This window comes from Strix uralensis, chromosome 13 (assembly GCF_047716275.1).
Source record: "Strix uralensis isolate ZFMK-TIS-50842 chromosome 13, bStrUra1, whole genome shotgun sequence".
NCBI lineage: Eukaryota > Metazoa > Chordata > Aves > Strigiformes > Strigidae > Strix > Strix uralensis.
The window spans coordinates 14,845,304-14,873,127 of NC_133984.1; the positions used below are offsets into that span (position 1 = coordinate 14,845,304).

Here is a 27,824-nt window from a genome sequence, read left to right on the forward strand (position 1 = left end):
CCTGAGCAGTAAATTAGGTGTGCACCGGCTGCGTGGGGCTCACTGCACACACGCTGAAATTCTGTGCAGAAAAGCAGAAAAGCAGGAGCCTTCACCCAAGGGAGTGAACACCATCCACCCGCTCGATTTCACGTTCGTCTGTCTGACTGTGTCCCCTCCCTGGGCTGAAGGACACAGGAGCGCGGAAGGGGCTCGGGGACCCCGATGGTTGTTGGCATCGGGAGGTTCAGCTCGGGGGCTGGCGGGAGCCAAACGGCTCAACAGCTCCGCTGCTGCAGTTGGTCGTGCTGTCTCAGAAGCTGTTGTTCAGCGTATCGGTCCCTCCTTCCTTTGGCTCAGCTTTCTACCTTGACATATCCTGATCCTTTTGCCTTCTCCAGGTTTTGTTCTAACCTGTGCTCTGGCTTACTGCAAACACACCAGACCATTCTTGAGCCTTTTTTGTTGTTGCTGGTTGGTTTTTTTCTCCCTTCTTTTTTTTTTTTTTTTTCTCCCCTGCTAATCCAGTAGCCTCCCCTCAAGTGGCCAAGGCTGTTAGTCCTGCCAAGGAAATGAGAGAACACAGAGCCTTCTGTCCACAGAGCATTCGTCTTGGCCAAGGCACAAAGGTAAGCTTTTATTTCCTCCTGTTCAGAAGCCACCAATAATGAGGTGTTTGGCCACGGAAACACGGTAGGACAAATGCACAGTTTAGACAAAGATTTACAATTTGAACTGTTGGGAGGAAGGTGGGGGGAAACGGAGAAATAGATATGGACTAATTTGGGGGATCAGAGCCTATTAGCAGCACAGTTTTAATGTTGTATTGGGCCATGGGAGCCTCAGAGGCTGTTAACTGGCTGGAACTTTCTGACGTGAATAAGGAGTTTTTTAGCATTGTGAAGGAGTTGCAAAGGAGGGTAGGGGTTTTGGGGGGGGGGGGGGGGGGGAGAAGGGGGGCAGGTAGGGGGATTGACCGTTGGAGCAAGGAGCGTATCAAGGAGTGAAGAAGCCTGGAAAACTAATCTGGGACCCTCCTCACCTTCTGTCCTTCTACAGCTCGGCCAGGCAGATTGGAAATGTGTCTCGCCCGAAGAGGTCACCAACAGCCTTGAGTTTCTGCTGAGTGTTTCTGAAACATCACCCGTCAGGGCAAAGAGAAGGTACAGACTAAATAGCAGCACTGTTTCTCCAGCTCTTCTTAGTCAGCACACTGGAAAGGGGATGCAAAATGCCAGGAACCAGTGGGGTTCATAAGGAACAACTGTTTTGGGTAGAGTTTTGATGTTTTCTTGACAAAGCTCTTCTAAGGCTTGCCAGGTGTGACAGATAGGAAAGGAGAAATTCCGTATGTGGCAGTTCATGATTCCAGCTTTGTTTCTTCAGGAATTGCTTCAGCCTCAGTAAGAATGAATCCCTGTTTGCAGGCTCAGCATTATTTCCCTCAGAACACAGTCTGTTCTGAATTGTGTATCAGGACCTAGGAGGAAGAAGGAGGTACTGTGAGACCCCATCTTTCATTTCTCCTACATTTTTTGTCATTGTTGTGAAACATTGGAATGAGCATGAATGAAAATTTCACTTAAGAAGTCATTGTTCTGCTTCTGTTCTTTTTCTGGTTTTGTTTTTTTTGGTTTGTGGTTTGTTTGGGTTTTTTGGGGGGGTTTTTTGGTTTTTTTTAGTGGCCTACCTTATAATATTCCATATTCTCTTTGTGCTCTTTGTGTGGACATATTGGAAGTCTATTTTTACTCTCCCGGTGCAGCCAGGCAAAAAGGTAAGAGTCCAAGCACTTTCCATTCATTGCAGAATGAAAGCAGGGATGCTAAAGAGAACTCAAAAATCCTTCAATCTGGTTGATCTGGACAACTGATCGGATTTCCTAAAAGAATGGAAAGTGACCTAGAGTTGTCCACACACAGAGTCATTTACTGTTCTGAGAATCCTTTAACTCCCCACAGAGCATGGTTTAAATCAGAGACGGTGTTAACTTTTAAAGTTACCTTTTCAGATGGTCCAGGAGCCGACAGGATTTTCATGTTGAGAATAATAAGATTGATGATTATTAACGTGGAGGCTCTGACCTGTTTCTGCCAGAGAAGCCAGAGAATTCTGAAGTAAAGAGCTGCTATAGAGGCAATTATCAAAATGGAATGTATGTAAAGTCTGAGTAAATGTGGAAGCCAGAGGGAAATGTACAATTTTGTTTTATCACTTTTAAGCTGGTTGCATGCTTTGCAGTGAGGATTGCTCCCCACATCTGCAGGTCTCCAGAAGAATTATGAGCATTGCTTATCTGATTATGTCCTGGCAGCAAAAATCAGCAGCAAATGCACTCATCTTTTGAAGTGGTAGAGGAATGAACATGAATAGTTAGGAAATGAGCAGAATATTAACTAACATGTGAAAAGAACACTTTTCTATTCTTTGCTATTAATGTGCCTTTAATTTCAGGTATTCGATTCTGTGATAGGTGCCAGCTAATAAAACCTGATCGTTGTCACCATTGTTCCGTTTGTGCTATGTAAGTTCCTGGATTGTTTTTCACTGAAGTGAATATCGTCACCGCTGAGTTATGTGAACGGGCTGGTCCTTCACGTGTCTTTTTACACAGAAAGGTGCCCGAGTACCTCTGGTCCAGCTGCAGTCAGCAGTGCGTGTTGGTGTGTGACAGCGGTAGCATGGGCATCGCTGCTGTTTGTGGCCCTGAAGTGTTTGCAGTTCCCACACCTACAAGGGTATCAGCGTTAAGTCGCTAGAAAGCATGTGCCATCTGTGAAAATTAACTGATTAACCTAGGCAGGTTAAACTGAAGTATGATTTTGACCATTTTTAAATTATTATTTTTTTTTAAATATTCCAGGCCTTTACTCGTGGTGTTTTACAAAAGTTTTAAGCCCTCTAGGGCAGAAATTATTTTCATGTCTTTTTATCTGGCAGGATACCAAGAACACTGGTTGCTGTTGAAAGAGTAATAAATGTTCCATCGTAAAATGATACCTACCTTAAAAAATTGGAAGAGACATTATCATCTTGAGTTTGTGTTGTGTAGAAATCTCACAAAAAACAGAGGCTTTTGCTATTGATCTGCAGTTGGCAATTAAGAACCAAATATAAATCTTTGATTTTTCTTTTTTGTCCCTTTGCAGATGCGTGCTAAAAATGGATCATCACTGTCCGTGGTATGTTCTAGATATTGGTTTGTACTTTTCTGCAGAGAGAGGTTGTTTAAATACATTTCTGCCACAGAATAGTGTCTGTATGCCTCTCTCATTTTAGACCATTATGCTGGGAAATTTATAAAATAATTACACTTTGAAATTGCCCGAGATATTTGGTATTTTGAAAGGCAGATCACTCGTGTTCGTTCCATAAACTATGTGTAAAAGAGCTGCTATATCAATACAATTTAAACCCCAACTGCTAATTGACTCCCTGACCATTATTCAGATTTTAAAGGGACTTCAACTTAGCCTTTAATTTTGGGTATATAATCGTTTCAGCATGCAGTTGGTGGTTGTTTTCAATAAAAATATTTGCATGCAGAATGTTTCTGAAATGAAACCTGTGCAGGCTTCGGAAGTCGGAAGCAACACAAACATTTCCCCACCTGCACCTCCCTGCTAATCCTAAATTGTAGAGGACATTTCAAACAGGAGTTTTGAGGCAAACACCTACTATTTTTGTTGCACTCCCTTGTTCCTTTTTAGAGTTGTCCTGTTGTCCTGTGCATGGAGAATTATAATCAAATTTGGGTTTATTGGGTTTGTATGTCAACAAACAATCAGCGGTGAATCTGGCTGCTGAGTTTTGCAAATGAATCAAGTAACACAGAAATCCCAGATCTCATTACCTTTGCAGACAAGAAACGGACACGAGTCATTAGAGCCTGCCTCTGTGACAAGTTGTGGTACCAACTCTAAAGCAGATTCCAAAATTGTGAACTGTGCTTTTACTTGGCATAGCAAGAAGTGGTCAAGTGAAAAGCAGAGACTTCAGTTATTTTTCATTTTGACCACTAAGGGGAGCTATTTATTGAAGAAACCGCGTTGTAGAATCAAGAGGCTTAATAGAACCCCCCAAACTGTAGAATTCATTGTTGTTGCAACCGTGTGCTGTACATACCCTGATTTCAACTTTGCTTTTGTTCTCTAGGGTGAATAACTGCATTGGATTTTCTAACTACAAATTCTTTCTACTGTTCTTAGCCTATGCTTTGTTGTATTGCTTGTATATTGCTGCAACAGTCTTCAAGTATTTCATTAAGTATTGGACAGTAAGTTGTGAAACCTGGTTACTTTTTCATATCCTATGAGCCTGGTGGGATTTAGTCACTCTTGGTACTTTTTTTGCTTTCAGTCTCCACTGAGAGACGGGTCTGCATTTCTTCTGTAAGGTATTTCCTTGTGCCCTTTTTTGAGTATAACTCCCATTATATGTCTGAAATGCACAAAGCAAGAAGCACACAAGCTTCTGAAATTTCAGATTGTAGGGTTAGCTTCTGGCAGAGAAGTTATATTCTTTTCCTGGTCTTGTGTTTGCATGTATGCATCTCAGAATCTTTGGAAACTTACCACAAGTTTCTTTCTTTGGAAAACTCTAATATCATTCAAAAGAAGATACACTTCACTGAAAGAGAGCCCAGGATTGCTCTTTGGAAAAATGTTCTGGTGCTTTTTCAGTACACGTTAGGCTATATCATGACTCATACCACTGAAATCAGAGGTGTTACAGAGGGATAAACACCATATGAGTTACGTTAGACTCTTGGATATAAATGTGGTTAATCTTACCAACTCCAAATACAGCTGCTGTTGTCTGGCCATATCTCTGTGCTTAAAATGAACCCCCAAACTTCTACTGATTATGGAAATAATTGTCTTCTAAATAGAAATTTTTAGTTGTCAACATTTGATGTTTTTAAAGTGGTTGCAAGAATACCTCCTACATATTTGTCATATTACAGGAAACCATTAATTGTTGGTGGGTGGTTTTCATTTATGTTGCTTCCTGACCTGCAGATCCTGGGGTTGCTATCGTGCTGTTTACTGTAACTGATGGTTTCCAAAATCTTAATTTCTTGAACAGTATCTGCTCCCTTCTCGCGTCTGGCATCCACGTATAACACCTGGCACTGATCTGTACATATTTACTGAACAATATCAAAAAGCCTTGTTCACTTCCTAATCCCCACACGACACTTTTCTCAATTGAAAAGTTGACTGAAACAAAGTGCGCTTCTTATTCATTTACCGACTATCATTCATCTGCAAGCAATGCCACTGACAGCTCCTGTAAGAGTCTGGCCTTTTGTCTCTAGTTTTTTACATCCCCTCTGCTGCTAACTTTGTATGAGTGTTTAAGTAACTTAACTTTGCTGTGCATTAATTTATTGAATTTCTGTTGTTTTAATGGCTACTCAGTTACCTAAGATGCCTCGGGGGGATGCTGATGGGACAGTAGCAGGAATAGTTTCTTATGCTCATAAGAAAGGCACACAGACTTGAGCTCTGTGCCTGCACAGATGGCATGAGCAAAGGCTGAGAAGTAATTTTTAGCTTCGAGCTCCCCACAGCCTCTCTGTAGATGTATGCTTATGAGGACCTCTGGCACTTGACTCTTCCCCTGTAGAGGAAAGAAGTGTTTCCTCTGCTTGTAAGATCCCGCTTGGCTTTTAAACCTTTCCAAACCATCTCTGCTCAGTTCTAACACTACCTGATTGCTGTAGCTATGAAGGCCGGGTTTTCTTGGCGTGCCTTCTATTGCAAAAGGGGCAGAATTTTAATACGTGCACAGGAAACCCAGGAGAACACAAACAGGGCTTCAAGAGCTCGTGCCTGCTTCTTTCCCTGCAGGGCATGTTTCTTGTGCCCAGGTGGGAAGCTGTGATTGGGCTGGGCTCTGTTACATTGGACAAGTCAGTAGCAAAGCCCCACTCTTCCTGCTTTGGTTACAGGAGGGGAAACGAACCAGAGCACTTCTTTGTCTCTTTTGGCTTTTCATAGTAGGGTGTGACTTTTGTGTATACAAGTTTGGGAACTCCAAATATGTGTTTTGGAGGCTATCTTTCTTCTCTCTAGAAGCAAAGAATTTCCAGCTTTTATTTGTTCCTATCACTTGTTTTATGTTGCTTTTCTCTCCAGGGTGAACTGACTAATGGACGTTCGAAATTTCATGTTCTTTTCCTTCTCTTTGTGGCGGTCACGTTCTTTGTAACATGGTGGCAACGGGCAGCACGATGCCCTGCCAGAACCAGTGTCTTGGCCTGTGGCTGCAGGAAGAGCAACCGCCAGTGGTAGCTCCCAGATGAGCCGCTTCATGGAGCCCAGTGTTCTCTGAATGCTTATTTTCTATGAATTCTTACTTTTAACCAAGTACTGAAAAATCTACAATTTGAACTGTTAATTAGCTGACACTACATGCCTGGTAATAAACATCAATATATCAGACTTTAGCTGTCTGCTTCGTATTTAAAGTTAATACTTCTAGTCCTCTGTGGACAAGAAAATATATTAAAGAGAAGGGAAGCAGGATAACACAGAGATGGGGACAGTTAAGATGGGAAGAGAAATCCATTTGTGCAGATAAAACAACAAAAAAACTTCTAAACATTTTCTTCAGTATTGCCCTTCATCTCTGAAAGTAATTTCTTATTACAGTACCGAAAGACTAAGTGCATAGTGTCAACAAAGTCTACTCATTATTAGTGCGGTAATTCCTTATATACACGTACTAAAATAGTCTAGTTGTAAATAGAATTACACCCTCTGCAGTTTCACTAGTTGTCAGTTGTTCCAAACTTGCTGTGATCCCTCAGCGTGCAGGCACCTTCTCCACTGCCTTGCTGAATACTAATGAGCTTCTACCTAATTTAACCACAGGAAGACATCTTGTCCACATCAACACCTATTACCAGCTCCAAAATGGGGTTGTAAATCTTAGTAGAGATATGCCCATTGATTTTTTTCGCTGCTTGTAAAAACTGGAAGTCACACAAGACACTGTAAAATAGAGCAATAAGACAGTCTTAAGGACCATTATATCATGCATGTACCAGTGTTTACCAAATAACTCAAAACCATTCCTAATGCAAGATAGAGAAGGTAGAAGTGAAGGAAGAAACTATATATGGAAGTCCATATATTAACAACACAATTACTATATTTAGAGGCAGACATGAAGCATTATATTAAGGGCACACATATCTGGCTATGCTTTAGGCCAGCTCTGAGATTTTTCTCCCCTTCCTCCAGCTATCCAGCTGACAGATGGTGGTATAGTTTTGTGGCCAAGATCCAGAAGTCAAACTCTTGTCTAGGATTTAGCTTTCATCAAAGGGCATCCTGAATTAGGACATGTATATATATATATATATATATATATGTATATAATATGTGGCAACTGAGGCACGGACTCTCCACTGAAGTGCAGAAGGAAAGTCCTTTATTATTACAATGGTACATACTTATGCTCTCACTACCTTAGCTCTTATTTCATGATAAGCAAATCAACAGCTAGACAGTCATCAACCCTCTCTCCCAGAAACAGTTCTATACTTTTTCCAAGCTGACTTACTTTCTTCCAAGGCCTGTTTCTCCTCAAAACCTTGATGCTTCTCCAGGCCAGTGCAGAATAGAGCTGGCACTTCTCCAAGCCAGCGCAGGACAGAGCTCCTACCTGGCTCGCCAAGCAGAGTTCTTGTGGGCCAAGCTCCCCAAACAGAGCTCTCTAGCTGAGCCACCCAACCAATGTCCATTTGGCTCTTAAGTATTGAATCTCCCACAGCTGTGCAGGGCTGACAGGCCAATGCCGACTTGCCTCTTAATCATTGACCAGTAACACATGATTTGACTCTTAACATATTGAATCTCCCACAGCTGCGCAGAGCTGACACTCCCACAATAATATATATATTAGGACAAGCTGTCCCCAACTTCTTATTCAGACCTTTCTCTTCCAAGAATTTCCTGGGATTTGTAATTCATTTTAACATTCTCCTTGAAGGGTTTAATATGCCCCAACCCTATGTAAAAATTCTTTAACACCCTATCTTTAGAAATGCTTTTTTCCTTGGATGGAGTGAGTTGAAATCATCTACTGTCCATACAATGGGATTGCTTAATATTTCTTCTGGTACATCAACAGAAAGTGTTCACAAACCTATTAACAATATACCTATTAGCAATGCTCCCTCCACTTGGATACATTCCTTGAACAGTGAAGCCGGTTTCATATAAGCATGTAAGCTGCCAGCTCTGCTTCTTACCAGACTACAAATAAGCATGTGGCTTGTTACTGTTTCTTGATCAGAATTGAATGTGGTCATAATCAAACATATTCAGGATGGGAATGGGTTTATAAGGAACGATATCAACCCTGGCTTTGAGGATTCTGTGATAAAAACTGATGCTTCAAAAGGCCTGAATTAATATACCTATGGGAATAATCTGAACCAATTTTTACAGCTTTTTATAAAACCTCATATTTTATTGCAGTTCATTCTTTCATTCTGCCCTGTATTTCACACTTCACATCCATCCGCAAATGTAATTTTTTTTCTTCATTCTGACTACATTTTCCCCCATTGATCTATTTTGAAATAAATTGCATAAATTAATTCCAGTTTATTGTCTCTGAAATGCCTTGATTTTATGAGGTATGTAGTAACTACACAATGGAATTTCTGTGCTTCTGCATTACACCCTGATGTATAGTTTTTACAGGAAAAAACTATCTAAGTACCCACTTCCAGTAGTTTTTATTAGGCAGATGATGCTTTCAAAGTATTGAGAAAACATGAGTAAATTAGTCTTCATGCCAACACCCTGTATGTCAGGGGTGTCTTCATTTTTTGTCTTCATTTTGCTGTTGGGGATACTGAGACATCCCTGACATAGTGGTACAGCATGTCAAGGCATAACACGCCCTTGTTCAGCACCCTGACCTTGTTCTCAAGCCCTGGTTTGCTGTCTGCACAGCTCTTGGAAGGACTGCTGGCCGTACTCCAGAGTATACCCAAGTGCACCCCTCCAATTAGTACAATATTAGTTTGCCACAGTTTTTTTAGCATTTAATATTTTAGTATTTTAGTATGAGCAGCATAATATTTGGTGGTGCTTGGAGAGGTGGTGTGGAAAGGCCCCGATTAGATATAGTTTAGGATTCTATTCCCATATCTCCTCTGTGCTATTTCCATTCCCAGAGTTTCTATTCCTTCTACTGAGCTGCTTCCATTATCTTTTCTGAGGGTCAACTCTGGAGCATGCATTGATTTCTGTCTGTCTCCAAGGAGATCCTCCACTTCTACACTAAATCTGCAGAGAAACAGATTTTTTTGTTTTTCTGGCAAGCTACTTTAAACTGTGTAAGTTTATAAAACTCATCTGTTAGCTTTCTGTGTCTACAGCACGAGCTTTGTTCTCCTGGTTAGGTCACTGTGAGAGAAGGGGTTGCCGTGTTTCTGACCACGGTAGGTATATGGGCTCTTTTTCTTTCCGCGTCTCACTCGAGGTTTGTGCAGTGCCTTGTACAGGTACATCTGGTATCCTGTAAATAAACTGGTATCAAAGGAGAAAGAGAAGATCGAACTGGAAAAAAGGCTGAACTAGTAGGGGGAGGAAATGAAAGCAGCAGCATGGGAGAGTTACTGAAGAAGGAACAGCAGGTAAAGGCAAAATTTGCAGGGAAAATTTTAATGTCAAATATATTAAGTACCTTATTAGCCTTAAAAGTGTGGAAAAAATAAAATGCTGCGCATTAGCACAGAAAATAGAAATTCTAAGGCTGATTTTTGTCTTAGTTCATGATAATGGAATATTAAAATTATTAATTATAAAATTATCCCTCAAATACCACATAGCCACTTGATGTTGTACGTCTGTACACAGCTATGTGATGCCAGATTTTTCAGTGCAGATAATATTCTCATGCCTTAGCCATTTTCAGTCTAAACATCCTCAACGAGGGGATACCAAGTATCCTATCACAGTTCCATGATGACAATTACTTGCCAGATACTTATCTTCAGCTTTCCTCTATATAATTTGATCCCATTACTTCCAGTACTCCTTCCTTCTTTCATCATTAATAATTCCTCTCCCTTCTTACATGTTCACAGCACAGGGTATAGTCACCCCTTAGTTATCTGTAAACTAAGCCGCTAGCCTTTCCCACTTTTAATCCCTTTTTCAGAATTAACTGCCTCCTCTCCACCAGTCTGCTGGTGAGTTTTTCAGTGTGAGATGAAGGACAGAATGTCATTTCCAACATTCCGTCAGGACACTAAACATTCCTCTTTGTGTTTCATGAGGGGAATAGATTTATTTCTTAGGCAGCTGGGGCTTGCTTCAGAACTTTAAAACTGTGTTAGACAAAGAATTAGTGCTAGCCTGTACTAAAGGCAGTATGAACGGAACGACCAAATGCATGTTTTCCATCTTCAATTTTAGGGCCTTATTGGCGGCACGTAAGAGGTTCTATCGCTGACGCAGTGTACAGGCATATGGAACCTGCTCTTTGCTCCCTATTTAACGAAGACAAGACTGTAGTAAATCAGTCGTCTCAGGATGGTATTGTGAGGTTTAGCGATACATGTTCGTCAAGTGATTTTGTAGATCTCCCTCAGAGAGGCATTGGAGCTCCATCAATGCTGTGATACCACAATTCAGGGTTCCCTTACCCACACGCGGGATGTGCCACGTAGCACATGTCCCAAGATCCTGATACGGTGGAAATCCTGGACACGTATGGTATGGCTGAGAGCCTGTGCTGCAGCTCGGATCGATCAGAACACCTCTGCAGACATACACGTAAATCTGGCAATTGGGCATTTGTATTCAGGAGAAATTCACAATTACATATTCAGAACTTCCTGGAATCCTACCTGTTCTCCTCTGACCCTGCACTAATCTTACGTCTATTACAGTTTGCATTGTCTTGAAATTCCCCAAAAACCAACCAAAGAGAAAACCCTTGAGGCAGAACTTCCGTGCCATGCGGCGGGCCCACTGGCCCGGCGTTCGGCCCCTCGCCGAATGGGCCCTGCGGCTGAAACGGGATCTCCGGGAGAAAGCTGCCGGAAAGCCGGGGGACGCCGCAGAGAGCGCAGCTCCCGCCGGGCCCCGCTGGCTGGCGGCGGACCCCGACCGGCCCTCACCGCCCCCCGGCCCCGGCTGCCACGCAGCGCCCCGCCCCGCCTGCCGTGCCTCCGCTCCCGCCGCGGCCTTGAGTGGCGGCGCCGCCAGCCAATAGAGCGAGGGCGGGCCGGCGCGCTCCCCCCGCCCCCCCCGCGGCGGCGCAAGCGGGGCCGGCGCAGCGCGTGGCGGCAACGATCGGCGGGGGGGGGGGGGGGGGGGCGGGGGCGCGCCCCGGCGCATGGAGGCGATGCCCTGCCAGAACCAGCGGCTCGGCCCGCGGCCGCAGGACGAGCAGCCGCCACCGACGGCGACAGCGACAACGGGCGGCGGCTCCCGGCTGATCCGCTTCGCGGAGCCCGGCGAGGACAGCGGTTGCCCCAGCCCGGACAGCAGCAGCAGCAGCAACGGGGTGGCGGCGGCGGCGATCCCCGCCGGGGAGGGCGGCGCGACGCCGATCGGGCCGCAGCTGAAGCTGCTGCCCATGAACGACCAGCTCCGGGAGCTACAGACGATCATCAGGGACAAGTGAGCGGGCGGCGGCGGGGCGGGGGGGCAGCGCCCGGGGAGGCCGCGCGGTGCCGGGAAGCGTGGCCTGAGGAGGGGCCGGGCCGGGGCGGGGCGGGGCGGGGGGGGGAGGCCGAGGGGGCATGGCCGCCCGCCGGCCCCCCGCCCCGTTCCCTCGGGAGCCGCAGTCCCGCCGAGCCCGCTCTCGGCCGACCGCCTGTGCCGGCTCCCGTGCTGGGCGCAGCCTCCTGAGGGATGCGGCGGCGGCCGCCGCCCGTGGGCTCCCGGCGCGGCTGCCCCGTGAGCCAGGTGACCCCCGTCGGGGCCGGTGGCCGAGCCCGGGGGCGGCGGACGGGCCTCTGGGCGGGGCGTGCTCCCGCGCCGGGCTTGGCGCCAGCGCCTCCGCCGTGCGGCCATTGCTGCTGACGTGCGGCCCGAGGGGCGGGGCGGGGCGGGGCAGGTGGGCGCCGCCGGTGGGCGCCAGCGCTGCGCCCGGCCCCGCCCCGGCCCCGCCCCGCCGCCTCGCCTCGCCTCGCCTCAGCGGCCCTCGCGGGGGCTTCGGTAGCTCCGCCTGGGGGCCGTCGGTGACAAACACATTAATTCGGCGCCTTTTAAAACCTCGTACAGGTTTTTGCGTACCTCCACGCCGTGGGCGGCTCACAGCTTGCTTCCCGCATCACCATCGCCGTGCAAAAGGGCATAAAACCCTTGAGAAAGCGAGCTGTAGCTTACTGCCGCCGCGGCGTGGCCCGGCGGGAGCCGGCTCTCATTACCACTGTCTCGGTATCGTACGCTGACGGCGGGACGGGGTGGGGAGACTTGCCCGGTGGCGGTGGCTGCAGGTAGTTGTGAGCGCTGTGTCTCGCATCACATTGGCAGGAAAACTTGCCTCACGGGATGCCCCACCACCGCCTGCTCGCGGTGCCAGGCTGGCCTGTGCAGGTTTCTGAATTCTACATCAAATAAGCACATGCAGATTTCACACAATATTCAGTGCTGGCTAGATGGCCGTTGCACTGCCTTACCAGTCCTCAGAGTATGTTAATAACCCTGTGCCCCTCTCCCCTCACACATTCTGTGAGCTACTGACAGAATAGCAACTCCATCTGTAGTGTTCTTGTGAAGTGGGTTAAGACAACGCAGGTGTAGGAGCACAGACTGGATTGAAGGTTGGCAAAGGACAGGAGCTAGGTTTGGGAATAAGTGGCAAGAAAATCACACAAGTTTGCTGAAGATTGGGACTACCGTGTCAAAGAAAATGTAAGGGCCAAGTCTTTGCAGTCTGTATTTGGGGGGGGGGTGGGGGGGTGTATTAAGGATTTTGAAACAAGGATGGCCACAAGAAAACATCACAAGGGCAGCCTGCGAGAGCTAGAAATAAGAAAAAGATTGGAGAAAAGTGGGACTAGCTGAAATGAAAGTAAACTGGAATCAGATGTTTGAGGAGCACGGACTGGAACAAATTAGGCAAAAATAATGGTTTTGGAACAGTATGTTGTGGATAGCATAGAGACTAGACCATGGTGGGCTGGGAGGAATGTGAGAGAGACAGTATTGGAGGGAGGCAGACAAGGAGAGAACAGTTTGTTTGCTTAGGGCATATTACCTGCAAAAGAGACTGCCTTTTTTGAAGGCAGTGTTGTCAGTTTGTGTCAGCAAGAGTCCTTGCTGCCACCATACCTTGTGAGACATGAAGGTGTTTTACAAGTCTTAAGCTGAAGTGCAGAAGTCCATGCCCCACTGCTGAACATCCAATGTGAGATACTTATGACTGAATGTTTTATTATGCCTTACATAGCATCTCAGATGTTGAAAGGATACCTTCCACTGATCACATTTGTAGCTTTGATTGTTCAGCACCTGAAAGGTGATATTATAAGGTATTAAATTTAGCATGGAACGTATGACAAACATGAGTAGTGGCCATCTATTAAAAGCACGATTTGCCTGCTGTGATGCAAGAACCATCAGCAGGCACAGAGGTGTGAAATCAAGCTTATCCATAGAGTGCTCAGGCTCTGCATAAAACCTTCTCTTCCTGCAACGCACTGGCTTTCTAACATCTGCAGTAACAGACAGGGTTCTCCCCCTTGTTTCCTATCTGTCCATCTGCGTAGTCTATGTTTTGGTATTTCCTGGTTCTTGAGTGCTTAACTTTGTAGCTAATAACACTACTACATTTTAATGCAAAGCTAATAATCATCTCTCAAAGACAATATCTAATTTTATTAGCTTACATGAGCCTTGTTTCCTTAAACTAGTGGTTTTTTTAATCTTCAAAGCATTGTGGAAAAACATAATCTCATTGTAGGCAGGAGCACACAGAGGTAGCGCAGTCTGGATCTAAGGAGGGCGATTGTGGCAAGCCCGTACAAAAGATCTCTGCAGGTGAGAATGTCTGCCTGGCAGCTTCCCTGCAGAGCAGAAAGGGAAGTTGTGAGTGTGCTAAGCAGAGAGAGAGAGGGGAAATTCAAACTAGGCTTGGTGATGGCCTGTGAAAGGTTTTGAGCTTAGCAAAAAGAAAATAGCTTGTAGTTTTGATATCTAGGCAAATACTAGCACTGTGGTGACTGTACCCAGCTAGGCTTTTTATTTTGTTGTGTAAGTTTTGAACTCTTGCAAATATGTTTAATAAAGTTTCTGGTTATAGTGAGCTTATCCAGAAACTAGCAGCTGATATTTTAACTCTGAAGAGTTTTTTTTAGAGTTGCATCAGCTTCATTGCACAAGACTTTGGTAAGGGGAAGTATAGAATAAGACTTGTAAATAATGAATTAAATGTACTTTATTCTGAGTGTGGCACTTCCCTGGCAGTGGAGATGTTAACTGTCACTTCCAAGCTCCCTTCCCAGGCAGTGAGAAAAACTGGTCAACATCCTGCTCAGAAAGGCAGGTGTAGGCTTTGTATGTAAGGACAGTAGGGAAACTTTTATTTTCACATTCTGTCCAGAAAGTCAGCTGCATCTCAATAAATAAGAGACCTCGGACTGGCCTCTTTTAGTACCTGTCATTCAGAAAGATGCTAAAACATGCTCAGCTGCAAGGCTGAGAGGATTTCTTATGCACTGGTTAGAAACTGTTGCAGTAACCTTTTTCTGGGCAGGTGTAATCTGCCTTAAGATGACTCTATGACCACTGTAGCATTCAAACCAAGTGCTAAAAGAAACTCCTCAGAAGAAGTATTGTATTTGTGAATAAGCAGCTTTATAGCTAAGAGGAGCTACTGTTCAAAAAATCCCATTTAAACTGACAAAAGGGTATGTTCACATACACTGCTTGGGGAAGGGGGAAGAGCTGTGTCATCTACAGGGCAATTAGGTATCTATCACTTACTCTTTCTTTCTGGATTAAAAAAAGAGCAGGTAACACCAGAACTGCCTTAACTTGAGGAGGATATTTGGATTACTTAATTCTGCAGAAGATGCATGTTCCAGCTACAGCAATCACCTGAAAAGGACAGAAATTAAAAGGCAAACTACTGGGAGGAGAGAAACAGAACAAAAGTAGGGAAAAACCAGTCAGTTTAGGACTTAGTGTGAAGTAAAGAAGGGATAGATACTCCCAGTACAATGCAAGTTAGAATCAGGCATGCTTATGTGGAGCTAAGGATGGTCAGGCCAGAGGCAGAAGACCTCAGGGACTCTGTCCATAGTGTTAGCTGCTCAGAAAAGTGGAAAGCTCTTTCCTTGTTCCTGAGAGGATTAAAAGAAATCATGGCCTTTCAATGGAGTGACTGTCCAGTTTATAAAGAAAAGCCCACCTTCATGTGGCTGGTCATCATGTCCTGTGGTGGGTTCAGAACAGCTGGCTGAATCAGTAGTGGCTGTCTGATAGACTAAAATGTCCATGTATTTATTTTGCTTCATTAAAGTTAACAAGAACTAGGTCTGTGTGCCAGAATCGGGGAGATGGATAGATCACCTCAACTTGAGTGTGCATGGGTTTGCTCGTTTTTTCCTCAGGCTTGTTCACTTTTCCTTCTAGTGAATGCTTCATGGGTGGGCAGATGCCTTTTACACTGTGTGTTGGATATGAATTTTGAGATGTGAACTGATGCATTTAAGTATTGAACATTTGGGAACAAACAGTTACAGCCTCTTTCTAAGGGAGGGTATGATCTCAGAATCATTTCTGGCCTGCAGAGATTGGAACCAGGGATCTGGAAGCTGAAATGAGTAGTGAAGCAGTTTGTAATGTAGAGCTGTGGTTTCTGTAGAAGCAAATTCATTAGCTCAGATCGGTAGTGTCATTTTAACTCTGATTTAACAGTAGACATGATGTAAATGTAGGTATTTGAAGGTTATTGTGTCTGTTATGTGAGATCATTCTGTTGTGTTCTGCTAAGACTTCTTCTTCCCTAGGGAACTGAGTGAACAATATAGAAATGAAGACAGAAAAGCAGTAGGGCACGCAGTCCTAACTGCTGTACAGAGTAGGATGATTCAGGAGTGTGTAACTTGCCTGTGATGAGTAAAGATGACTACTGTAGGCAGGAAGGGTGAGATCCCTTTCACATACCACCCCCCCAGCCCACGCACTGAAGAAAATTAAGTACTGAAGTGCTGCAGGTAGAACATGGTCCTGTTTCCCAGTTACATCATCTCCACTTAATGGCAACAGTTCATCCAGTGTCTTAAGCTTTCTTGTAAAGGCCTTTTACAAATTCTGTTTAGGGAAGCGGCTTTTTTTCAGTCTTGCCTTCACAGTGCCCTGGGTGTCTCTCAAGAAGTTCTGTAAGGTAAGTAGAGAAACAGGAATTACTAAGGTGTCAGAGCATGACCTGCATAGCCTACAGCCATAGCAGTGGTTATAACTAGTACCAAGTGTTAAAGCAGGAAGAAACCCTGCAGTTTGTATTATTGTACATTCCCTAAAAATCTTCTCAACTCTTTAAGACACACAATGTGACTTAATTGTACATCAGCCATACTTCCATACCTTCAGAAACAAAATGAAACTAATTTCTATTGCTTAACACAATCTTCGTGTTGTTAGCCCTGTGCTACAAGTCAGGGTTTAATGCCTCATTTTTTTAAGCTGTTATCTTGTTACTTGATTAAGAAGCTGAAGAAGTTTCTAGTCTGCCATGGCTCATTACTTTCTACACTTCTATCTGGTATTTAAGGTGAACAGTACAGTGTTTTCACATAAGCCTTTTTTGTCTGGCTCCTAGCAGTTCTCATATGATGTGGGGCTTGAAATCTGGTCACAGCTTTCCAGCTGCTGGTGTGCAAGAGGTCTGTCATTTTTTCAGTATTACTGTTATTTTTCTCTCATTTTTGTGCACCAATGCTTTCTGTTCTCCCCCCCTCAAAAACCAGGCATAACTGCCTAAGGGTCTTCAGTGAACTGTGCATAAAAACATCTGTGTCTCTTTGCAAAAACAGATTAGTTAATTTAAAGCCTAGTAATCTGTATTAATAACTCATAGTATTCGCTCTAAACATGTATTGTTTTGCAGTCAAAACCACAGTCTTGACATTGTTGGGTTTGTCTTACCACCCATTCACAAAACATGGCCAAATTTTCTGAAATGCCACAGCCTGGAATAACCTGGATGCACCACCTACACATTTTGCTACTTCAATTTTTAAAAAATATTTATACACACCACAGGTGGAAATATGAATCCCTTCAAAAATCTTAATAAAATCAATTTGTATAATTGTAGCAGTTTGGGGATTGGGGTTTTTTTTGAGCATTGCCTTTCTGGTTAATGTTGAAGTAGCAAAAAGTTATGAATATCCTGTCATTACCAGAAAGAAGGAAAAAAAAATCCCAACAAAACACTGTTAATAGTGTATTAGCACAAGGAAAGAAATTGGCTTAGGCTGACACTCTTTTTAAAACTTTTTTTAGCGTGGCTGAGTTACCAGCTGCCTAGGAAATAAGCAGACAAACCTCTTGACTTTCACTCATGTAAACGTAAGATGTTGCAGAATCTTGGGGATTAAATGCAAGACTCTATGGTATTTAAGGAGATATCCAGAGTATCATGGTTTGAATGTAAGAGGGGTATGCCTGCTGTGATTAATAGAAAATTTCATTTAAAAGTACCTGCTTATGATGTTGATGCTTCGTCTGAGTGTTTTCAAGGCTAGCATAGTGTAAGTGTTGGCTCCTTAATTGGAAATTTGTCCTACTCTTGTGTAGTGAGAGTTGGTCTTGACGTGGGAAGCAAGGTGTTAAAAACTGCTTTTAAAATTCAAGCTTTTAACATGGCGTTCATAGGCACTATGTAGCAGGAGGAAGTGAGCTTGTTCTGTCTTCTGAATGGGCCCAAAGCTGCGCAGTCACACCAGCGAAAGGTTGCACCTAAGCTAATACAACAGCAGAGAGGTGTTCTCATGGGAATACTCGTTAATCCTTGCTCATTTTAGTCTCAGATTCAATAATCTAGTCACACTATGAATGAATTCCAGATAAGATGCGGTATATATCCTGCTTATCAGGTGTGTTGGTCTCAGGGCTAGGGATCTGTGTTATCATTGTCCCCTGGTTTCTGATTGACTTAAGAACAGGCGGAGCAAAGCTCTCTTGCTCAGAGCTGTAGGGAATGTACCAGGTTGGTGCACATCTGAGCTTGTGAGGTGTTTTGGAACTGAACTGGAACAGTAGTACAATGGAAAACCTACAGAATATAATCCTTATGTTTCCATGCTTTAATTGCTACTGGTACAGTGCAGCAATGTTGCCAGTAGTAAGAGGCAAACCCCTGCGTTAGCTCAGTGCATCTCAGTCTTTGCCACCAAGCACAAAGCCCGTGAGGCAGGATGTCTGTGGGATAAATTTTGTGTATGGTAGGAGACTCTTCTCTGAACTGCCTTTAGTATATATTGCCCTTGAATTAATATTATATTAAGCAATGTCCTTAAAATTATTCCCCAATTTAAAATATAAATTACTACCTTTTTCAGGAAATCCAGTAGAGGAGACTTCGTATTTTCTGCCGATCGTCTGGTAGGTGAAGAATTTCTTCTTCTTTGTATCATACTTTGTAACTCTTCTGTAAAATGGATCTTTCAGGACAGAATAATGGTGGTGCGAGAGCAACTTTTCTACACAAAGGAAATTGCTGCTTGACAGCAACTTTCTGTGTAGGGACTGCTGTTCTCTGTTATGGACTGCTTTCATCTCAAAGGGTTCCAGAAGCCATGTTATTATCAAACACAACTACTTCAGGACAGAGAGCAGTAGTAAGAAGAGAATACTGTTTAAAAACAGATGCACAGAGGCTAGAGATAATTCAGTTTTACTTTGAAACGCTACTTTTGATCTTGTGAACAAAGCTGTACAATTTCTTCCAGTCTAGATATTAACAATCGCTTGCATGCAGGAGTGCCTCCTGGCACATGTTGTGTATTAGATTAGTAGCTCTGGGTGCATCCACACGGGGAATTTGGTTTTGGCCATATGGTACTTGCTAGCAGGGACAAAGCAGTTTCAAGTTTTCACACATTTTAGTAAGTCAGAACAAAGACTGCTGGGAACGCAACCTTTACCTCATCTAAATTACATGCTTACAGAAAACCACAGCACGCCCACACATATACTTCCTTGTATTCATGAGGGTGTTTGCTGTTTGCAAGTCCATGTTTGTTAACAAGGAAAGTCTTTTCTTTCCCCCTCTAGCAAAGATGAGGCCAGAGACCATTCAATTAGACCATTTGCTGCAGCAGGCAGGTTTCCTGTGATGAGTCCAATCTTAATCCATGCCTGATCCAGGCTTGCTCAGGGCTTTAGATATGGCCACAACCTAAGATTGTGACTGCAGTGGGTTTTATTTTGCAGCTTTTTCACTTTCCCCCCTGCTTTTTCCTTCTTGAGGATGTTTCTTGCATTCACCAAGAACAGTAAAGGCCCAAGCCAACAAGTCCCATCACTCATAACGTGTGGATCAAGTGACTGACTGGAGTGCCTTCCTTGCCAGGAGTACTTCATAAGGGACAGGCAGAAAGTCGCAGCCCCAGCTTGGTTCTGTGCCAGCAGTTCTCAGCAGATACCATTTAAATAGACACGTGTCCTTTACAGTTCATTGGATGAGTGAGAACAGCCCAGGAAACATCCACCACCTGTGAAAGACTAGCTCAGCTACGTGTCATTCTTCCTGGGTTTTGTGGTTTCAGGTTCTTCATGAGATTCAGGAAGCCAGTGAAGGTCAACACCACCAATCCCACACATTTACAGGGTACAGGTCTCCAGTGCAGGGGTCAGGCCCCTTCCCCACTAGTACTCCTTTCACAGGAAGGGTTTCTGGTTAACATTCTTATTTTACGTTGTATTAGGTTCCCATCATGCTGCACCATTTAAGGAGCATTCATTCCTGCCAGCTGCTTTGAATTAAAGAGAAGCACTATATTGCTAATGTGTATTTTAAAAAAGAGATAAACAATGACTATTCTAATACTGACAGGAAAACCCTTAACAGTCTCGACTGTACCTTATTGTCATTAATTAGTGTGAAGGATCTGTCCCACCTACCTTCTCACTTGTTTATGTGAGAAGATGTGTCTTTCAGTAGAAGAACACTGGTGCCTTCAGTCTCAGGATTAAAGTGACTGAGTCAAAAGACTAGTCAAAAACTCTACTTGCAGAGAGACAGGAGGAAGAGGAGGAGGAGGAGGAGGGTAACAGAGCTGGCTTCTGTGCATATGCTTCTTAGAGCCACCAAATATGCAATGAGTCAAGCGGAAAGGGGGCTGACAATTCTGAAGGATGTGTTTCCCATATGCAGTTTTGCTACAGTGGAAATATTACTCCGTGGATTTCTTTTTCAGTCTTTTCTCCCGTTATATGTCCGTTGTACCCTTTGACCCCTTCACTGATTTAGTCTGACCACCACCCCTGAATATGGCTGCCACAAACCCAACTCTAGGAAAAAATTGTGGTACTGAAATGACTAAAAATATCTTCAAAGAGAGTTTGTAAATTTAAGGGACTGTTTCCATTTCCTAGCAGAGGCTGCCTGTGTGCTAGGAACTAGGGCAGAACGGAAGAACAGAAAAATCTTCCAGTCTGCTCTGCCCTGTTTCCGAAATAAGAAGTGTCTGAAGTGAGCAGTATACTTGCTCAGTCCCAGGAGCAATCACCTCATTTCTGCCATCATATGGTGACTTTTGCTTAACAGGTTTCATCTTTGGCTTGGCAGTAGCTTTCCTTGAGCAGTTCTGGTCTGTGAATCTTTATCTCACTAGCAGAGAGAATTTTGACATCTTTAATACTCAGAGCATCTTTGCTGGGCAATCATTCTGGGTTCAGATGAACGTGTTTCAATAACTTTGCCTGGGATACAGCTGCAGGGCCAGCACCAGGGGAGAGCTGGAGTTCTTCTGGCCACTCGAAGCTGGAGGGGTGCGTGGCTTACTCGCTGCACCTCCAGTAGAGATGTCCCTGCTGAACTGGGCCGTCTGTGCTGTGGGAAAGCGCAGGTGCTTGGCAGAGCGTCCTGTAGTAACCACAGCTGGCAGGTGCCAGAAGAAGAAGGTGATAAAGAGATTTCTAGATCTGCTGACTTGTCTTTGGGCACTCGCTGGTGCATATACATTGCTGCAGCTTCTGTGGCTGTTCTGGCAGCCTGACTGCAGTTTAGTCATAGAAATACGGATGTGACAATAAGCCTCAGAGCCTAGCTGATGGGAACTGAGAGACGGTGAATTTTCCCTTTTTCTCACTAGTAGTTTCTGTCAGCAAAATGAAGATGCATTGGTGCTTCACTCATTTGCTCAGAAAAATTTGCGATGCCTATGCCTGCCAGATACAAATAAAGTCAGTTTTATGATTGCAAATGAATCCCCCCATCCCCCCAATCTTGTTTTGTAATGCCTCCATTTGATCTGTGGACAAAACATAGGCATCACCCCCAAAAGGTCTCTAAATTCAGTCCCTAACTACTACTAAAGAGACCCTTTAGACCCTTCAGGCTGTTAGGTGTTCACCTAGTACTTGTAAAAACTACTAACATCTAGTATCTTATCTCCATAGATAACAAATCCCTTTAAGCTGACTGATCTCTTTGGTTCTGCAGATCAGACTTGTGGTTGAAGAGGGACTGAATCAACTGCCATACACAGAATGTACCGTGACCACTCCAACAGGTATATGGGAAATTACTCCTCCCCTAGATAGGACTGGAAGTGGAAGCTTAACTAACATAACTGTTACAAGAATCATAGAATGTCTCGAGTTGGAAGGGACCTATAAGGACTGTCAAGTCCAGGTCCCCACTTCTCGCAGGACTGCCTAAAACTGAACCACGTGATGAAGAGCATCATCCAGACGGTCCTTGAACTCCAGCAGGCTTGGTGCCAAGACCACTTCTCTGGGGAGCCTGATGCTGAAACAGTTAAACATTCAGGGTAGAGTACAGAGTTAAGGTCCCTTCTGGTATTGAAAAAATAGAAGGTGCATAATGACACAACTGAGCAAAACATACAGTCATATAGTTGTCATTTTACTGAGGTTTTAAATTGGCCTTGCAAAACCATGATGAAGATTTACAAGTGTATGTGCGAGATCAGTTTACTTGCCTATACTGCAACGTTGAGTTAAAACTGATGACATTTCACATGCCCATTAAAGAAAAAGTACTTGGCTCAAGCAGTTTTGCCGTGCCAGCCTAAATCCATCTCTGTTTGCAACTGGGGGCCAGCTGGGAATGATAATAAGCAGGAAATAAAAACTGGCTGTCTGACACTAGAGGAAACCCATTGCAGTAATTTTGGTTTGCTCCTGTTAACTGTAACTCAGAGGCAGCTGCTTAGTGCATCGGCAACTTGTTGCAAACCCACAGCACACCCGTAAGACATACACCAGGTAAATCCTCTTCACCCTGAGAATTCCATTTGCATTTCTGCAGGGTGAGAGTGGCTCTGTACATTCACACCCTCTTCCTCTCTGCCCTTTTCAGTAAATCATTTGTACAACTTTACTTTTAGTTAAAGATGTACTGAAAACACTCAATTCTGAAACTAGACAGGGTTTAGGAAGACACTCAGGAGGCACAATCACTTACCTTTGCTCCTCTTCAAATGAACAGCAGCTGCTTTACTTCTTGAGCATTGGCATCACATCTGTTCCAGGTCAGTCAGTGATGGATAGATTGATGACCATCTCCTCTCTGCATTACACAGTTTGATTGGCAGGTCCCCTGCAAGTAACATCACTTGGAAGCTCTACAGTGCTTCTTGAGTGGACTGCTGCCCTGGCCGTGGGCCAAGACTCTCGGACTTTGCCCTCTGGGCACACGTTGCCATGGTGAAAAAAGACTTGGATTCCTGCCCCTGCTCCCAGCCACACTGTGGGTAGAGTCTTACTGTCTGAACCCATCTTAGCTCTGCAGGCAGGGTGGTTGCCCATTCACGCCAACACCTATGCCCAGTGAAGGAGCTAAGATGGCCTTAGGTGAGCTCTTCAAGTAGGAAGTGTCCCTTGAGAACTCGGATGCCTCTGCATGAATTCCTGCTTACCTATACTCAGCTCTTCCCCTCCAAGCATTTGTAAGAATCCAAAGCAGAGCTGATTTCTGCTCTTCCGGGCTCAGAAACAGAACACCCCTCAAGGACATCAGTGAAGCACCCTATTTTTTCTCCTTTAAGGGCCTTGGGACTTTTTTCAGTCAGGCAGGGGAATATGCAACACCTGTAAGGAACCACATGTTCCTCCCAGCAGTGGTGCTGGGCAAGCTCACTACCAGCTTCTGGGGTTAGATCTGAAGAATGATGACTGTGACAATCTTGCTTTGCTGTCTTTATTTTTGAATTAATAAGAGACCTGAGCTCGCAGTACTGATGATGGTTATCTCTCTCATATGCATACCATTGCCCACTTTTTTCTTTCAGTGATTAAGAGCACAATGACTGTAGCATTGTAGCATCATATTTCAGTTCCAACTCTGTCACCTGCAGCACTGGACTGCATTTACCTGACTTCTTAGGGGACTTACTGTCTACCTTTATTTTGCATAACATCTTTCACTTAAAATAATCACAGAATACCTGAGTTATAAAACACATACTTGGAAAGAATCACTTCTGTGCCCATTTTCTGACATGACTTTTAAAGGTAAAAAAAGCACAAGTTCTTTACCAGTTACGTTGTGGCCCCGTTCCCGTGGCTTGTTGGAGGGCCACAGGGTACGGTGTGCAGATGGGTTCATGCCACCTGCTGAGAGATGGGGACCTGCTGTTGTCCCCTGGGTATTCAGGGGAATCTCGGCTCCATTCACACCAAGGTCATTTAAAACAGCATCCCCCAAAGGGGCATTAAGATGGGGCAGAAGGGAGCAACCGCTGCCACTGACATCTGGTTTCTTTCCTCTCACAGGACACAAGTATGAAGGAGTCAGATTTGAAAAGGGGAACTGCGGAGTCAGCATAATGAGAAGTGGTAGGCAGTTTCTAGTTGTTGGATGAGCACTGATTAATGATTTGGAAACCTGTAAGCAAGTTCCTTTCAAAAATGGGCAACAACACTTCTCTACAGCTAAGTTGTACCCAAACCTGCCAGTTTTTACTCTTTCTTAGGTTTCCTCAATCACAGAATGTCAAGTAATATGTTTATTAACTTCTTGGGAGACAACTGTCCTTCCTTGCTTGCCGCCAACTACTTCTGCTCAGAGACAGGTCTCCAAATAAACTGCTCAGTGGTGGCAGAGTCACTGTTATTTAGCCCAAAGCTGCAGAAACCTTTGTATCTATGATGTAAAGTCCAGTGGCTCCACAGCTTCCTGCACTACATTTTGCACCGTGGTGTCTCTGGGCAGAGCTCACAGATGTTCTTCAAACCCCACATGGTAGTTTTGATGTTTCCAGCTCTCGCCTTTGAGAGCTTACACTGCTGTGTGGGAACACTAATACCCAGGAGCTAAGTAACACCAAGTAGACTCATTTTTCTGTCTGAACAGAGAAAAAAAGGAAAATACCTTCAAGTGTTTTCAACACTTGGAACCAAGAAAAAAAATCTCCTTTTCAGAACTCTTCACCAATACAATATTTGGACTGTCTATTTAATTGTAGCATCTTGCAACTGTGCCATTTCTTAGCGTGTAACAACTTGTTGGGTTTTTTTGCTGCTCATTTTGAGGAGAGGCAATGGAACAAGGTTTACGAGACTGCTGCAGATCAATCCGCATAGGAAAAATCCTGATACAGAGCGACGAGGAGACGCAAAGAGCAAAAGTGTACTATGCTAAGTTTCCACCAGACATTTACAGGAGAAAAGTTCTACTCATGTACCCAATACTAAGTAAGTGTCTTCCATCATTATGTACAGTTTGACTCATCTGAACAGTCAGTGTGCTGAACTTAAAGGAAAATTTCCAAATTTCAGGGGCTTTGATTAGGTTTATTGCTTGGTTTAGGTGACTTAGTAGGGAATTTATCAGGCTGCGCCAGAATACGTATTAGTCAGCCTGCACCAGCATGAAAGCAGAGCAAATCATCTGGGCATGCCTGCGTTTGTGAGAGAAGTTGAAGCATTAAGACTTGATAGAAATTTAATTTTTTAAATTTTGCCAGGAGAAAAGTCTCCAACAGCCTTTTTCTCATGCTGTTAAAAGACATTTTTGGATTAATGTCATAATCCTAGGAGTAAATTATTTTAAAATTAAATACAGTTAATACTACAAAAAAAAAAAAAAAACCCAAAAAAACCAAACCAACTGGTAAGCATGGTAAGGAGTTTGTCAGGATGAAGTAACTTTTCCAGTCTAAGATTTCATTCTGGTTCTACACATGGAGCTCTTAATTGCCATTTTACTATTTTAGATGAGCTTTCTTGCCTGAGGGCTTTAATAAAATCCACCAGCTTCAGTGCTTAAAACCTGGCAGAGTTGGCTGTTTCAGAGTAGAGATTAAGTTCCTTCATCAGGAGACAGAAGTTTTCTACAATTAATACATGCAGAGGTGACAGTTTTCCAGTGGGAAAGGACAGTATCATCATTCAGTCACACACCAACATTAACACAGATAGTCTTGGATGGCCAGGGACAAGTTCTTCAACCAAGGTCGAGGGGAAAGAAAAAAATCTCACTTTTTCCCCTTTTAGGTACTGGTAACACTGTCATTGAGGCTGTCAAAGTTCTTGTAGAACATGGTGTACAACCCAGCGTCATTATCCTGCTAAGCCTGTTCTCCACACCTCATGGTAAGTTGGGGGGGCATGAGGGGGACAGAGAAGTGGCCCCAAGCACACTTAATGGGGAAGAGTTACGTTAGTCACGTGCTTTGGGTAGCGGTGAAGAGCTGTTCCTTTGCAAATAACGATAGCAGCATCACTGTGCTCAGAAGAGGGGGGGGTTTGGTTTTTGTTGTTTTTGGCTGAATTGTAAATGTTTGGTGTGAGCAGTGAAGTGGGCTAGCAGAAAGGAAAAGGCCTGTTATACCTAATGACAACACTGCAACTGGTAAAGTATTCCTAAAAGCAGGAATCTGCAGCACTGCCAGGTACAGAAGATGCTTCAGTGGCTCACAAAGCAATGCCCATCCTGCTGTTGCTCTGGGCCGTAGCAGCCCACGGATGGTGTTGTGGTGTTCTGCCACCAACAGAACACCAGTTCTGTAAGGGGCATGAGGTGAATGAAGCTATAGAACTGTTCCTGTCTGCATGTTAAAGGTCTTAACTTGTAAAAGGGGATCTAAAAAAGAAACATCAGTTTCTGCAAGGTAGGAAAATGGATCTTCTGCATTGTTCTAAAAATTAGCCATGGCAGAAATCATTATCAAAATAGTCAACTGAACTGCAGAGCATTATCCCTGGCAGTCTGTAACCACTCTGATGATTAGACTGGGACTACCATGTACAGTAAAGAAAAGAAAAATCCACAATAGAAAACCCAGAAAAGCAATCCACTAAATTCAGGAAGTTTTTCCTCACAGACAGTCAGCTAAGGCAGAAACATGAAGTGGAGATAGAAGAACAGAGACTGACTTACCTGTGGATTTTTGCTAATTGTGATTTAACACATAGTGCTGAAATTCAGCTGCAGCGTTGTAGTCATTATTGCCTTTGTCCTCTCTCAAAAGGTGCCAAATCTATCATCCAAGAATTCCCAGAAATCACCATTTTAACTACAGAAGTCCATCCTGTTGCACCAACACACTTCGGACAGAAGTATTTTGGAACAGACTGACACACTTGGAACAAATGGATATGACTGTATGATTTTACAAGAGGCTTTTTTCTACGTTTCATTATTGTTGAGTTGGTTGAGGGCATGCTTAAAAATCTTTTTGGCCAAAGGCGGAAATACTTGATTTAGATCAGTTCTGGTCAGTTGCTGCCTGAACTCTGAGTCGGGTGCAGCAACAAAGCCCTCTCTCATTACAAAGTCAAGCATCTCAATGTTGGGGTTGTATAAATTGCTAAAATCTCTGCTTTAACTTATTTATTCTTCTATAGCCGGTCTTGTGGCTGCTTGCAAAAGCAAAATAAAACAACTAAATCACAGAGATGTGCGCTTTATTTCTCATGGTAATGTTTACATCACTCCAGGTCAGCTGCTACAGCCACTCTGAGCCCTTCCAAAATGACGGGTGCACTTAGAACTCGACTGAGTTCTTAGCAATCACCTTGAATTTCTGGCAGAATTTTTAGTCTTTGGATGGTGGCCAAGAACTAAAGATACAATTCTGAATTTTGCTCTGTATAGATTATTTTCAAATAGGAAAACGTCCATGGTTGTTTTGCTCAAAGGTGCTGCATAAAGCAGCTTCCTGTTGCAGTGCACATGCCCTGGCCAACCGGGTGGGAGCAGCGCTGCCTGCAGAAATTCTACACACACACCGTACTTCAGTTTTGCCTCTTAAAACGTTTGTGGTTGACTGGGTATCACCAGCCCTTCTAAAGAAAGGAAAGGTGTGGCCAAAAGCTGGACTTAATTTCTCGCTCTGCAGAGCAACAGGGCTTAAAGTCAAAAGGCAAATATGGTCCCTGTGGCTTAGCGCCCTTTCAGAATACTCAGTGCAGTAGTTCTATTGATCAGATTAAACATAAATCTGCAGCCAAATACTTTCTTTGGCTTTAAATCCCCTGGCACCAAGTAGACAATAGCCAACACTTAAACTAGCTAGATCTTACCTTACTGTAACTTCATGAAAATTTATATATAAAGAAAATATACTCCATTATTACTCTTTAAATACATCAATATTCTAACAAGTGCAGGATTACAGAATGCCATCACAAGCAGCGTGCTTCACACCTCTCGTC

The 27,824-nt window shown here is 43.9% G+C and overlaps 2 protein-coding genes across 11 annotated transcripts; both read left to right on the forward strand.

Annotated features, from left to right (window-relative positions):
- Window positions 1–225: 225 nt before the first annotated feature.
- LOC141949375 (palmitoyltransferase ZDHHC15-like) lies at window positions 226–6,428 on the forward strand. Of its 9 annotated transcripts, XM_074882887.1 has the most exons (8): window positions 226–608; window positions 1,039–1,142; window positions 1,407–1,476; window positions 1,721–1,756; window positions 2,434–2,503; window positions 3,129–3,161; window positions 4,135–4,255; window positions 6,123–6,428. In XM_074882887.1, the coding sequence occupies exons 1-5, from the start codon at window positions 552–554 to the stop codon at window positions 2,461–2,463; spliced, it is 297 nt and encodes a 98-aa protein (XP_074738988.1). In that variant the 5' UTR covers window positions 226–551; the 3' UTR covers window positions 2,464–2,503; window positions 3,129–3,161; window positions 4,135–4,255; window positions 6,123–6,428. The 9 variants fall into 9 exon arrangements, 8 of the variants coding, with proteins under 8 accessions (XP_074738988.1, XP_074738983.1, XP_074738985.1 ...); XM_074882882.1 differs by having other exon boundaries at window positions 1,366–1,756; XM_074882884.1 differs by having other exon boundaries at window positions 1,407–1,756.
- A 4,907-nt stretch (window positions 6,429–11,335) lies between these two features.
- On the forward strand, window positions 11,336–27,062 carry UPRT (uracil phosphoribosyltransferase homolog). 2 transcript variants are annotated; one of them, XM_074882742.1, is made up of 7 exons: window positions 11,336–11,639; window positions 18,536–18,578; window positions 21,643–21,712; window positions 23,940–24,002; window positions 24,699–24,860; window positions 25,662–25,760; window positions 26,639–27,062. In XM_074882742.1, the coding sequence occupies exons 1-7, from the start codon at window positions 11,353–11,355 to the stop codon at window positions 26,743–26,745; spliced, it is 831 nt and encodes a 276-aa protein (XP_074738843.1). In that variant the 5' UTR covers window positions 11,336–11,352; the 3' UTR covers window positions 26,746–27,062. The 2 variants fall into 2 exon arrangements, with proteins under 2 accessions (XP_074738843.1, XP_074738844.1); XM_074882743.1 differs by lacking the exon at window positions 23,940–24,002.
- Window positions 27,063–27,824: the final 762 nt, after the last annotated feature.